The following is a 14,252-nucleotide window of genomic DNA, read 5'->3' as shown; positions in this document are numbered from 1 at the left end:
CCCTTTTTCTCCCCCTTCTTGGAAATGATTGAAGTCCCCTGAAGCCGGTGACTTCCCTGTCTCCCCGAACTCTCTAGCATGGACTGGTGGTGCAGAAGCGCTGCTGATTAGCATGCAGTAATGATGGTGAGCTGGGCTCCATTGTTCTAACACCTCCCCTCTCCTCCGCACCAATCTGTCACCATTCAGTGGACTAGAGCTGCCTCAAATGCTTTCCTCCACAAATGAGATGGATAATTAGTTGCCCCTCACGAATGCTGCACTCTTCTCACCCCTGATTGCTTTCACCTTCTTGCTCCTGGCAATTTTGACACCTTGTAATCAGCCTGCTACTTTTCCATCTCAATCCATACCCTACTCCTTTTTTTGTCCCCTTTGATTTTTTTTTTTCATATATCTCTTAAATGCATTTCAAATCTACAATCTCTCAAGTTAGGAGAGAGATGAATCCATGTTTTACTGAAAACGATAGCCATAACAGTGTCCCTCATAGTGCATAGTACAGTATACAGAAGTAAGCAACTGTAGTGTACAGAAATACACACACGTACACAAAAATAATCTAGCTGTCAGTATGAGTTTCCTCTTCCAAATAACAACGAATGACAACATAATTATGAGCAAGCAGCTGTTCATGATCCCAGAGAGAAAAGCATGCAGACTGCACAATGTTCGGCTGTTCACAGATTAAGGAGACAGGATCATTAGAGATATGTATTTGCCAAAAAAAGATAGATGTGAATAAATTCACTTTATAAGGATTTCATGTAAAAAGGCAGAATTTTGTTTTTATGTCACTCCAAAAATAAACAGGTATTTTCTTCATCAATATGCAATATTCATCTCTTTGTGTTTGTTGAATGGCAATATTTTCCCTTTTTCCGTTCTGTGGATTGTGTATATTTTTTATCTTAGTATTATTTCAAAGTACTAAGAAAAAGGCTCGATGGATGGATGGATGAATGGATGGATGGTTGGAACCTTTTGCTCCAGAGTTCCCCTCCATGTTAAACTGAAGCATCCCAACAGCCTGCCACCAACATACTTCACTAATTATTTCTCATTTAAATAAATTTAGGGAAAAACAAATTACATATTTTACACACTTTCAGTCTCTTTATCACAATACCTGTTTCACCCCTCTATACACTCTTTACCTCCAAATGGGAAAAGTCTTTGGCAAAGTAAGGACTTTCAAATTAGGAGATTTACATGTATTATTTCATGAGATGAATTCTTCTCATGCAAAAAAAGAAGTCCGCTTTTTCTGGGCATAACTCTTTAAGCTATTCTTTTCCTTTTGAGCAGCTGTATTTTTTCTTATTGTATAAAAAGTGACATTTTTGATGGGTTAAAATCTGTGACACACCTTAGACATTAGGACACAAAAAACAACCATATACTAAAATAACCTTGGTGATACAGGTCGAGATCCTTATATAACCCATCTTCTCGATTGAAAATTTCATTCTATTTTGAATTTTTTATCGTTTCTATTATATTTTCATTCTTATTTTAAATCAGATCTTCTAGTTTTCTTGCTTTAAACCCTTTAAAGTTTCCTCTTCCTTTAATATCTATTTTAAATGCTTTAAAATAATTCAACTTTTTTATTTCTGTTTAATCATTTCACACTACCTTATACACTTATACTACAGCTCTAAATTTTAGGATTTTTTTTTTTATTGTTCTTAGCATCATCCTCAGTGTACTTGGTTGCTAAATTAAGATTGATCTACTTCCAGTTTCAGTTTTCATTTTTTAATGATATGAACAAGTTCTTCTTGCTGCTTTATGATTAATGAGTAAACACATATATCTGACTTACTTTTCTTTTCTTTCCCATTTTGAAGAGCGAGTTAAATAAATGGGCTTCTGAGGCATGTTGTGTATCCCAGGGAAACAGGAAAGCATAGATTATAATGCTACAAATCTTTCTTTAAAGTAAACTTTAAAAAAAATGATACTTTCAGTTACACCTATGTTATAAAAATCAGGGTATTGCTTTAAATCACACATTAACGTGCTTTTTTCACTATAGATTGCTCAATGACAAAAGCTAAAACGTTCTACTTTTTGCAACAAAGAATTTACCTAATGCTTTACCTAATTACCTAAGACTTAATTTTAAACTGCTTATTTCTGTCAATGATTAAAAATATATTTTGAAGGCACTGCTTGTACAATTTGCTTAATTAAAAAACAGTTATCTTTAGTGATAATCTCAACATGTTATCATCAACTTTAGTGACGTAATGTCACTTTCCCTGCCTACATTATTTTTATTTCGCAACAACAAAATAACATATATCATGCGTTTCAAAACAAGTATCTGCTCCATTACAGATTCACTCTTTCCTATTATTTTTTATTTTGCACACATAAATCTTGCTTTAATATATTTAAAAACAAGTCAAAGTATAAAAGCTGGCAAGAGTAAATATATAGTTTATTTGCTCATATATACCATATGCATCCCTGTAAATTCTCAGTGTGATATTAGAAAATCATTATGGACAAGAAAGTGTACCATTAAATTCTTCAGTATTAAATAAATGGATTCAAGTCTTTTAGCAGTGTAATTTTTCCTGTACAGCGCCTTGGACTTCGTGTCAAGCAGGACCACGCCTGTGAAGACCATAAAAACAGTAAAAAGTTCTTGAAGTAAGTGCGGACCTTTGCCTGTCAGTCTCTGGAGTCAGTCCATTGTCATTTCTCTGCTTCCTTATTGGGCGAGAAGTGCAAGTAGAGGTGGCTTGTCATGAGGTTCTGGGGAACTATGTCGGGGCAAAAAGCACATTTAATCGGACTGCTGCTCGGAGGCTCCTTGTTGGCTCCGAGGTCAAACAGTTCAGGGGTCCAGAAGGACTGCAGAATGGGATAAATAAAGGGAAATTATTATTTTTATGACTCATTAAAGTACTAACCATCTCAATAAGATATGACTTCATGTTGCATTGGAAAGATAACACAAAGAGCTGCACTGAAGTAAAAGAAAAGCAATTCTCAAGTGTTTAATTATCTCCCTCTTTATCTGCACTAACAAAAAAAAATCTCTGTCTACCATAGATGCATTTGTTGGGGTAATATTACTTTAAAATAAGGAGGAACTTTTATAGCTTACAGTACAGCATTCACAATTATGTTTAAGCATTTACACATCAGCAGTGAAACTAAGCAAACATAATATTTCATCTAAAGTGCTTCCATCTGGATCTCAATTCCAAACAAACATGCCAATTATAAGCAGAGCACCCATGCTCAAGTTTTAAAAAAATGGAATCGGCACACATTACACGGTAATATGTTTAGCCAGGGAGATATTTTTGGACTTCACACTGTTTTACTCCTCCATTAGCAGAGACCAATCAGAAACTGATAATTTGCTACTACTTTTCTCAGACCTTCCTCTCTGTTTCTCACCTGCTGGGGTCCCCGCACACTCTCATGGGAGGGTGAGGAGGACGTAGAGTGGGAGGGGGACGTGGGGTAGACAAAAGGCAAGGGCAGTTCCACGGGCTCCTCCTCTGGCAGCGTGGGGGAGCCGAGGGGCTGCTTTCGAGGCACCGACAGGGCAATGTTCCTCTCCGGAGCACTGTTCAGGAAGTCATATTCACTGTCCGCAGGGGGTGGGAATTTGACACTGAGTTTGGTGAGAGAGTCTACCAAGTCCCTGTCCTCCTGACTGGCGCCGCGGGACGCCAAGGATGCCGGCAGGTGGGGGATGTTTACGGCTGGCCTCTGTGTCGAATGGAAAGGCCTCTCTGCTTCTGCAGTTCGGTCTGTGCACTGGATCGGCATGGAGAAGCGCTGGTCTGGAAGATGATAGGAAAGCAAGAAATCATGAGCCTCTCTCTTATGTCAGCAGGATGATTTCTAAGTATAGAGATAAAATCTAACTAAAAATCATCTGTTTAAAGTTTGTGGCATTGGCTCTTTAAAAAAAAAAAAAAACACATTAAAGACTCCATCAAATCAACTTTCCTCCATCAGTCGGCTGAAAATAAAGATCTTGGAGTAATTCTTTCCCTATTATTTAATTGGCTTACCTTGCCAGAACCTCATTACCCTTTTTCCTGGTGTGACTGTACCACATGGTTGAAATATATACGAATCTTGACTGTAAAACTAAATCTTTAAGAAAATGTTAGTTATTTATTTGCTTACCTAATAAATATCTTAATAGCCACGACCTTCGGAAGTCCCTTAACTATAAGTGAAGTAATTTTGTTCATTTTTATCACTGTTTAAATCTAGACTTGTTAGAGAACACTAGTGAATAAACAGCATCATGAACAGCGTTATGAAACACTTTTCTAAGCTATGATCAATCGATCAATTGTCAGAAAAAGGCTAAAGTATAGTGCAACTGCATTCTTAGCACGACTTCAATATGCATCAAGTATGCCAGTAGCAAGTATTTTTTACTCCAAACAGACACAGCAGATCCACAGATCTGCTATCAGGACAACTATTTGTTGTCCGCTTCACAGATCTGTCCTTCTTGGAAGAAGAAAAAAACACATTTTTTAAAATCACTCAATAAAAGACCCTGTCTGTAGCCATGAAAAGTACACGGCAAACATTTTGAAGATGATGATTTGATAAGATCAGACCAAAATTCAAATTTAGGCTGATTCATGCAAAACTATATGTGGAGCAAAACTGCATATTACTCTAACTACAACATCCCTGCAATAAGGCATGGTGGTGGTAGCATCATGCTGCCAAGGATGGCTTTCTTCAGCAAGGACAAGGGAAGTGATGAAACCAATTTTCATGGATGCGAATCTGGCAAAGCTTATTTCACAGAGAATAGGCAACATTTAGTCTCTAAATGAGCAATGCTGGTAGAAAAAAAGATGAGGTTCTAAAAGTATTATGTGTCGGGTTGCAAATTGCACTCCATTGTTATTTGTCAGGTATTTTCAAAAGGCATGTATCATCATCCCTCCAATTCACAAGAAACTTTTCGTCTGTGATATAAAGATGTGATAAATCATTAAAGTATATATTTCCATGGCCCTGTACTGGAAACTGTTGAATTTAATCCAAATTTGAGCTTGGAGGGGATTCACTGGGATTTCAGATTCATTAATCATTTATTCAGTCGATAAAAAAAATAAGAAACATTCCCATTTTTTTTCCTGGCGTTATTTTGATAAGGTCATAATCATTTTGTTTTAATCTTGCTACTTAAAATAAAAAAAGATTTTAAATTGGAAAATAACTCGCCAACAGCAAATTAAACAGCGACCCTTCCTGTTAGGTCCAAAGCAGAAAGCAAAAGAAAACTTGAAGCATAAATTGGTCCCATTTAAACAAAATGGAGAGCGAGTTATCAGAGGGGAGAGTGAGCCATTGCCTCCCAGCAAAAAGGAGGAGACAGAGCTGGAATTTAACTGTATGAAGCTTGAGGCTTTAAAGAAGAAAAAATTCTTGTGTTTAAAGTTTTGACTGCTTTTAAACATCTTAAACTGTTTTTATGTTTAAAAATTATGTCTCTTTTATTCAAAATAGAAATATCAGTAATGATGCATTATGATTACAATTAACCAAAGAGCCACAATTCAAAGTAAAGTGACATCATTTGTCCATTGGGATGGTTAGTTTATTTTTCTACACAGCAAAAAATGTAAATCTCAATAAGTCATTTTTTCTTTCTTTCTTGAATTGAGAAGGTAAGTGAGACACGTTGCCAATGGAACAAGACAATTTACATTTAAAATACCGTAAGGAAAAACAAACACATTGTCTTATTTCGAGTGCATACTATGTAATTATCTCATTTTAAGAGTAAAAATTCTAATTCAATTGGCAAATAACCTTCTTTACCTCCTCAAATTAAGGGTAAATACACTTAATTTAAGACATTTTTACTCATTTTTAGATTGTTTTTGCAGTGTACAATACCTTCTGGCAATAATAAGCTACTTCTATTTATTGAGTAATTTAATTAAAAAGGAGAGCAAAAGCAAATACACTCATCAGCTGATATGACATTTACAAGCAAAATTATGTTAAGACCCATACAACCCAATTAAGATAAAATCATATTTCAGCTCACACTGTGCAAAGCCACTGTCAATACTACCGTTTGAAGCATCGTAACTTCCGTTGAACCTTTTCAGATGATGTTTCTGTTTCGCCGTCAGGTCCTGGATCTGTCGGAATTTGCCCTGAATTGTTTCGAAAGCCACCAGCATGTCCTGACTAAATCCCACCCGAAAAAAAGAGTAGATAAGAAATGTCAAAAAAAAGAAAGAAAATAGTAAAAAAAAAAAAAAAAAAATGTTCCAGAGTAGAGACACGTACTAATCAGTGCTGTTGTTGACTGTCAAATTTGGAGCACCAGTAACAGTGGCCATATTCTCCTAAAAAAAAAAAAGACACATTTAATTTTTTAGTCATCATTAACAACAATTATCCAAAGGGCAGGCTGTTGATGCATGTGCCGTTTTATTTATGCATCACAAGTGTGGGGAAAAAAAAAAAAAAAAAAAAAAACAGTTTCCTGGCTGGTTGAAGAATCCCAGCGAAGAGGAAACTGCTGCCTCGATATTATCCTCTAGCACCATCTGGTGAAGTAAAACCATACAGACAGGGCCCGAAGCATGCAAACATAGGAAAACAACTCATTTACAGTGCTGTGAAAAAATGTGTCTATGTACAGCCATATTTTATTGTTTCAGATCATCACAAACATTTTAATATCAGAAACTATAATAAGAGTAAATGAAAAAAGGCATTTTATTGTTGAGTCTTTCATCTGTCCAAACGAAAACAAAAAAACCACATATATGTATTTGGCTTTTATTTTGCCAATAACCATAATTAACAAGATTTTTTCAACACTAATGGGAATTACATTAGCGGTACTCGGACTTGATTAATATATTAATTAGTGCTGTCAAAATTATCGCGTTATTATCGCGTTAACGCGAGGCCATTTTAACGGCGATAATTTTTTTAACGTTAGATTAATGCTATGTGGTTTTATGGTACAATTTTCCAAGTACATCCCGCTGCAGCCTGCGGGAAGGCGGGGCTATTTTCCCCCAGTAATGCATTTCTCATAGGCTTCGAGAGCGGAGAGCTCCTCAAGGAAAAAAGACGCTCATACACTGGGTGACACTAGTGCCTTTTCTTTAAGCCCCACCACCAACAAACAAGTTGAGTGTCTGGTGCCTAATAGCAACCTGAAATACGCTGAGAAAACAGATTACTGAGGTGAAATGGAATCTGCTACGGCACTATTGCTGTCTGTGTACGCCACAGGTCGGTATCGTGTGTGTGTGTGTGTGGGTGGGTGGGTGTGTCTGTGTGTGGGTGTGTGTGTGTGTGTGTGTTCTCATTTTTGTTAAGAGGCTGAAAAGTAACTTTCTAGAGCATAGACTACCTCCATCTAGTGATGTCGGTCTATTGAAAATTGTTCATTATTATCTTGGTTAATTAACATCTAATGTTAACTGTACTACATTTTATAGCAGTAGGGTAAAATGCTTGTCTTTGTTCAAAAGACTGTATTAACTGTAAAGACTGTCTTTTACATCAGCCTGTTTTCAGGGCCTTTTTTTTGGCTACATATTTGTTATTTTTTGCTACATGCCTCCCCATCTTCTTGCCATGTGTCTATGGCATAAATCAGTGTCTGTGACCTGTTTTCATTTAAAAAAAAGAACATTGGCACAAACCTAGCCTGTATGTATTTTTTGTATGTCATCGAGAGTATTTAAATGATTTTCAATCAGAAAAAAAATTTACGATTAAAATGCGATTAATCGCGAGTTAACTCAGGCATTGATGCGATTAATCGCGATTAAAAAAATTTAATCGATTGACAGCACTAATATTAATATAGATGAAGAAATCCTTTATTCAGCAAATGTCTGACATGATGAAGAAGGCTAAAGGATTTCCAAAAGCAGGCCAAGCCGCCCCAATCTACAAGAATTTTTTTTTTTTTTTTTGAGGCACTAGTGGCTCGTTTTTATGGACAGTAGACTGACAGGAAAGGGGGTATGAGAGAGGGGAAGAGACATGCGGGAAAGGACCACAGGCCGGATTGGAAACCGGGTCGACCACGTCGAGGACTAAGGCCTCCATACATGGGTCGTGTGCGCTAACCACTGCACCACCAAAGCACGCCCAATCTACAAGAATTTAAAACCGGTTTAGAAGTTGCTTTGAGAAAACGTAGGACATCTAAAGCAGTGTTGGTTATACTTGGCTGATTTAAGAGCAGGACTCAAGATTTAGCATTAAGAGAAGGTTGGATAATAAATTCTGTTTCATATTTGCAACAAAACAAATAATAATTTTAAATACCTTCGAGAAAATATTTTTTTCGTTACAAGACAAAAGTGCAACTTTTTGGAAGGCTTTCACAATTTGACAAAATAAATATTTTAACTATTGTGGTCATATAGCTGCTTTGTAAAGATTAAGGTTAGACCCAACTGAGATGTTGTAGCATGGCCTTAAACAAAAAGCTCATGCTTAAAGAAAAAAAAAAAGTCAGATATGACCTAATTAAAATAATTCTGCAAAGAAGAGTTGGTAAAATGTCACCCAGGGTGACGTCAGTGGATGGCGCACTGAAATTTACGGGGTAATTACTTTTTCCAGAGGATAGCTCGGGATAGCTTTTGTTTCCTTTCAACTTAAATCATATTTTGAAGTCTGCATTTTGGATTTTCCTTTATTTATTTTTGTCTGACATTAAAATTATTATATAGTCTGAAACATAGTGTAAGTTATGAATAAATTCTAAAAGGGGGCAATATTTTGTACAGCACTGTAAATATACATAGTAAAGAAAACCAAAAGTAATGTTGATTCATTTAACAAATAGCAGCAATTTGTGCCAATCTTAATAATTTGTCACTCAAAAATAACTCTATAATTCTATATGAGCAAAACATGTCCTGTTTTTCTTCCAAATATAACCGTTTTTATGTAGGTAATCTCACTAACACAGAGGGGCCCAGGCGTCTGCATAGAGCCATAGACGCTCTGTTCAATAAAAAATTAACAAAAAAGGATATTGCTTTATTTTGAACAATGTTTGTCATCATTCTTTATTCAAACGCAATAAGACGGTTTTAGCTGTTTCTACTCTATGAATCATCGGCATAGAAAACCTACCGAAGAATGGCTCTAATGTTACATGGGTTTTACAGTCATTTTATGGCATTTCAAAGTCATTTTATACTTAATAGAAATCAGCTAGTTTGAGTTTATGTAAAGACATGCATGAATTTATTCTTTAACTTGAAAAAAAAAAAAAAAACGTGCAAAAAAATTATTCTTATACATATATCTTATTTTTCAAAGTGTCTATGATTTTGAGTGTTGACGATTTTGATTAATGCTGTTTATTACCCACTCACATCTACATCTGTTGTGAAAGTAATACGAATACTTCAAATTAAGGGTGAAACAATTAGTCGGATTAATCATGATTAATCCTTTATTGAAATAAACATCAACTAATTTAGTAATCGATTAATTGATAACTAGAGTATGAAGACTTGAAAGCTGACAGAGCAACCCACTTAGAGCAGTAATTATATCAAAATTGTAAAAAAAATATATAAACATTTTGCATTTAAGATAAAATAAACTTTTTCGTCCATCAAAATGCTCTATCCGTTTTAGTTTAACCTCGCTTAATTCTGTAAAACTTCTTCTTTAAGGAATCTTTTACTTTCCGATTATTACTCGATTAATTGAAAAAAAAAATTATCGACAGATTAAACGATTAGCAAAATAATCGTTAGTTGCAGCCCTACTACAAATATAACAACTTCAGTATTACCAAATAATAATAATATCTATTCATTACCTCAGCATAAAATTTTTTGTATATTGTAATGTTAGTTTAGAGCTCAGAAACACCCAGTATTAACCTGAGTAGCTCATCTCCAACAGCTTTAAAAAAGAAAGGTAAAATCCGATAAGATGATGCTTACATGTATCACTTTGGATAATTTCCTGACTGTGTTCTAAACATCTTACTGATGACGCTGCGGTTTGTGTCTCTGAAAAAAATCGTACCTGCATGCTGCAAAGCCAATGGCAGAATGAAAGCGATTGTCCACTGTTGCTACATGCTCACCCAGGAGGAGTGAAAACTGCAAGTTAATGACTCAATGCAATCAGCTGCGCTTTCCTTAGATAAAAAAAAACAACTTATTTTAATTACCGTAAAAATATTTGAGCTGATTGAACTCATTCTGTTTAATGCCTTAAGATGACATATTAGAAAGTAAGGCTATATAAACAAACCAGAACGGAATTTAAAATCAGATCGAATAAAAGCATGGGGAAATTTTAAGCTGAAAACCCTTAACGTTTTTTGTACACAGGTGCAGGTGACAGGATGCAAAAAATGAATTTTACAAAGAGAAGATGTAGAAAAAAGGCAATAAACATTGTAACTGTGAACATACCGAGCACTGTATCTTCCTATAAGAGCTGGACGCTTTGGGGAGATGGTTGCAGCGCTCACATTTCATCTCTCCTAAGAATCAAATAAAAATGATCGGTTCCACATAATAAAAGAATCAAATGTTAATTTTCTCACAGTGTTTGAATACTTGAAAAAAAAAAACATCCAAAAGTAAATGATGACACATACTAACCTGAGGGATGTCTTGTCGCTGACAACTTAGCTTCGAGATCAGAAATCAAACGCTGCTGGTCTTCTATTTGCTTTATAAGTTCTTGAGTGTATTGCACATAATGTTCCTTCTGTAAAAGCATATATGTTATTTTCTTAGATTTAAAATAAAAATACACAGGATGTCAGTTATTGCATGAATGAAGCCCTGGATGAACTCATCCTTCTGCCCTCTTGGCCAATTGTTAAATGAAATACATGATCCCCATATTCTGATGCTAATGCTACCATGCTTAATACATTCCCCCAGATCGAAATCTTTCATTCACTTTGAGAAAAGTCAACTTTTACTAATGTTACTGCTGTTGTATAATCTTCCACCTACTGATAACTGTCTTTGATGTGCCATTGTAAATAAGCTGAGCCCACATCTTTCATACCCCTGGCACATTTAGATTTTAAAATGTTCTAGTTACACCAAAGAGATGAAAGATACATTTACTCAAGAACAAGAAAAACAGTTTAGACTAATGACTATGTTTTTTTTTGTTTTTTTTTTGTATTTTACTCATCATTGAAATTAATGTGTACCACTATGTATAATTAGTTGAAGAACTGGCATTAGAGTCACAACAATCAAACTCTTACTATCACAGCTAACCATTTTTTTTTTTACAGTTTTCCTGTTATATCTGGACAATTGATGTTTGGAAAAAGTTGAAACAGGATTCTAACATTGTTATAACTACAAGTTAATAGAAACAAGTTAGTGAAGCCAAACATATACTTAAATCTCCCAAAAGCATAAATATTTTCTGATTAACTATAAGTAATAATGTGGAACTGTTTGCTTTTTTGTTTCCTCTTCCTGACTTAAATCTGTTCACTATATGCTGGGGAAGATTCTCAGTCATCCAGGTCATAGTTACTCCCAAAAAAAAGTTAAAAACAATCCAAAAACAATAAAACAGTCATAGTCCAGTGGATTATTATTTTTTTTTTTTTTTGTATGACCTGTTAACGAAGAGAACCTTTTCTTTATTTGAAACCTCTCTGCAAACTATGGCTATAGCTAAAGAGTGCAAATGACTAACTAGGGCAGCATAGCTTTATTTCAGACTCAGCAAAATATAATAGTTTTTGGTAGGAGAACAAATATAGAAAATAACTCAAACGATACATAAAGACGATATTACTTTAAAGATGTACACTTTAACGCAGGTGGATTATTTCAACTTATATTTTTTACACATTTCCTATCAGATTACTTTAATTTTAAGTTGAATTTTACAGTATGTATCAAATAAAAAGTCAAAAAAACAATTTTTAAAAGTCTTGTATACTATCACAACTCCTCAAATTGTTACAAGTTTCCTTTTATATCTGGACAATTGATGTTTGGATAAAGTTAAAACAGGATTCCAACATTGTTATAACTACAAGTTAATAGAATCAAGTTAGTGAAGCCAAACATATACTTAAATCTCCCAAAAGCATAAATATTTTCTGATTAACTATAAGTAATAATGTGGAGCTGTTTGCTTTTTTGTTTCCTCTTCCTGACTAAGATCTGTTCACTATATGCTGGGGAAGATTCTCAGTCATCCAGGTCATATTCACTCCAAAGAAAAAGTTAAAAACAATCCCAAAAAAACCATGTCCAGTGGATTGTTTTTAATTATTATTATTATTATTTTTTGTAAGACCTGTGATGAGAACCTTTTCTTATTTTGAAACCTCTCTGCAAACTATGGCTATAGCTAAAGGGCGCAAATGACTAACTAGGGCAGCATAGCCTTATTACAAACTCAGCAAAATATAATAGTTTTTGGTAGGAGAACAAATATAGAAAATAACTCAAATGATGCATAAACAAGATATTACTTTAAAGATGTACACTTTTATGCCGGTGGATTATTTCAGCTTGTATTTTTTACACTTTTCCTATCAGATTCCTTTCATTTTTAGTTGAATTTTACAGTATGCATCAAATAAAAAGAAGAAAAAAGTATCACAATTCTTGTATACAACTCTCCTTTTTTAAACACAAAAACCTGGCAACTAAAAAGAGGTATAAGTACTTCTGACATGCTGTTTCACACCACCCTCCTGCTGCAGAGTTAATGACCACTTCATCACATCCAAACATTTGCCTACCATTTTCTTCAATTCCTTTTGAGCATTGTCTTTTTCGATGGAGACCTGGCGATAAGCTTCAAAAGCTTTGTTGAGCTGGTCTCCAATGTTCCTTTCCATGCCTTGTCATCACTGTCACTGCAGACATGAGACCTACATGAGTGGACACGCAACAACTTTTAACTGCTTTACAAACAATTTCTCAAGTAAAACTTGCAAATGATGTGCCATTTTTTCTTGCTTTATACCATTTTAATTTGCATCTGTAGGCTATGAAATAACAAAGAATGGGGAAATTAACCTTTATAGTGTTGCCTAATTTCTGACAGGCTGAAATAAGCTAAAGTGTTGCAATAATAAAACGTCTACCAAGACTGATTGTGTAATCTTATTACCTACTAACTACCATGTAATTCTGAAGTTTGCAGGAGTTACATGTTTAAGATGCATGTAACATATAGTGAGTAACAGGAGCCTCAAAGTAATGATAAATAATTGATGCCACTCAAGAGTATGAGTGTGGTGTTGTCCATGAAAAGTGGAAATACATGTTTAACGATATCCCTCACAAGTCCAATCAACTTTGAGAGAAAAAGGAGCTTTAAGATTAAAAATGCAGCTGGAAAATGACAATAATGTGAGACCTGTGAGAGTTAAAACCTGCCTATCAATGACACTCCATACAAACAGCCCTCAGTAGGAGCACCCACTGCAGCCTAAATGAGAAATAAACAACACAACTTACACTAAAGCCATCCAGGATACATCAGCGACTGGTTACAAAGTGACATTTAAACAGTGCTTTGCATAGTTCCGTATTCTTTGAACTGGATCGGCATTCAGCCGGTGTTTTCAGTAAAGCGACCGAGCCACAGCTCCGCAGATCCCTCCGCCGGTTAGTGTGCGCGCGTCAATGTGTGTGTGTGTGTCTGTGTGTGTGTGTTTGCCCGCGTGAGAGACAGCGTCCTCCTTACCTTCATTTGAGTCCCTTATTATTAAACTCGTATTTGTTGTTTTGACACCACCGCAGCATCGTCGCCCTAATCTTGAGATGCAAAGTTACGAAGCGCCGGAGAGGATATGGCGCTGTATGTTTTACATAGCCCCAGTTTGAGTTGGGAACTTCCCTCGGGGAATCCCCCTGCTCTGTAGACTTCCGCCTTGCTTCGGTCCGGGCCAATCACAGAGTGGTAAAGTGGCTGAGGGTTCTTCCAGCCTACACGTCTGCAAACCGACTGTTGTGCATGTGAAAATTGGCCCCAAAGTCGACTTGTGCTTCGTTAACATTACTGAAAAATGCGCCGCTTATAAATGGCCTTAATCGTGCTTAGTTAAACGTTTTTACAACTTTTTTGTAATTGTTGTGAGCAATAGATCTATATTTTACATCTACATTATTTAGGAAGCAACTTGCATATATGTGCAGGGTATTGGATCTAATAACTGTTCAGTGACTTCACTACCTTTCTCATACATAATCTGGAATGGTTGG

The 14,252-nt window shown here is 35.5% G+C and overlaps 1 protein-coding gene across 4 annotated transcripts; it reads right to left on the bottom strand.

The window, feature by feature from the left end:
- Window positions 1-2,432: 2,432 nt before the first annotated feature.
- On the bottom strand, window positions 2,433-13,928 carry tank (TRAF family member-associated NFKB activator). Of its 4 annotated transcripts, none has more exons than XM_038289747.1 (8): window positions 13,735-13,928; window positions 12,782-12,898; window positions 10,647-10,755; window positions 10,455-10,525; window positions 6,316-6,374; window positions 6,095-6,213; window positions 3,424-3,815; window positions 2,433-2,868 (listed from the first exon to the last, which is right to left on the bottom strand). In XM_038289747.1, the coding sequence occupies exons 2-8, from the start codon at window positions 12,878-12,880 to the stop codon at window positions 2,710-2,712; spliced, it is 1,008 nt and encodes a 335-aa protein (XP_038145675.1). In that variant the 5' UTR covers window positions 12,881-12,898; window positions 13,735-13,928; the 3' UTR covers window positions 2,433-2,709. The 4 variants fall into 4 exon arrangements, with proteins under 4 accessions (XP_038145675.1, XP_038145673.1, XP_038145674.1 ...); XM_038289745.1 differs by having other exon boundaries at window positions 12,782-12,913; window positions 13,735-13,927; XM_038289746.1 differs by lacking the exon at window positions 13,735-13,928 and adding an exon at window positions 13,506-13,648 and having other exon boundaries at window positions 12,782-12,913.
- Between the last annotated feature and the right edge of the window lie 324 nt (window positions 13,929-14,252).

The sequence above is a fragment of the Cyprinodon tularosa genome, unplaced genomic scaffold, assembly GCF_016077235.1.
Source record: "Cyprinodon tularosa strain WSP-4 unplaced genomic scaffold, ASM1607723v1 ctg271, whole genome shotgun sequence".
Lineage (NCBI taxonomy): Eukaryota > Metazoa > Chordata > Actinopteri > Cyprinodontiformes > Cyprinodontidae > Cyprinodon > Cyprinodon tularosa.
Note: the sequence above shows the minus strand (reverse complement) of the source record. Positions and strands in the feature narration are given on the sequence as shown.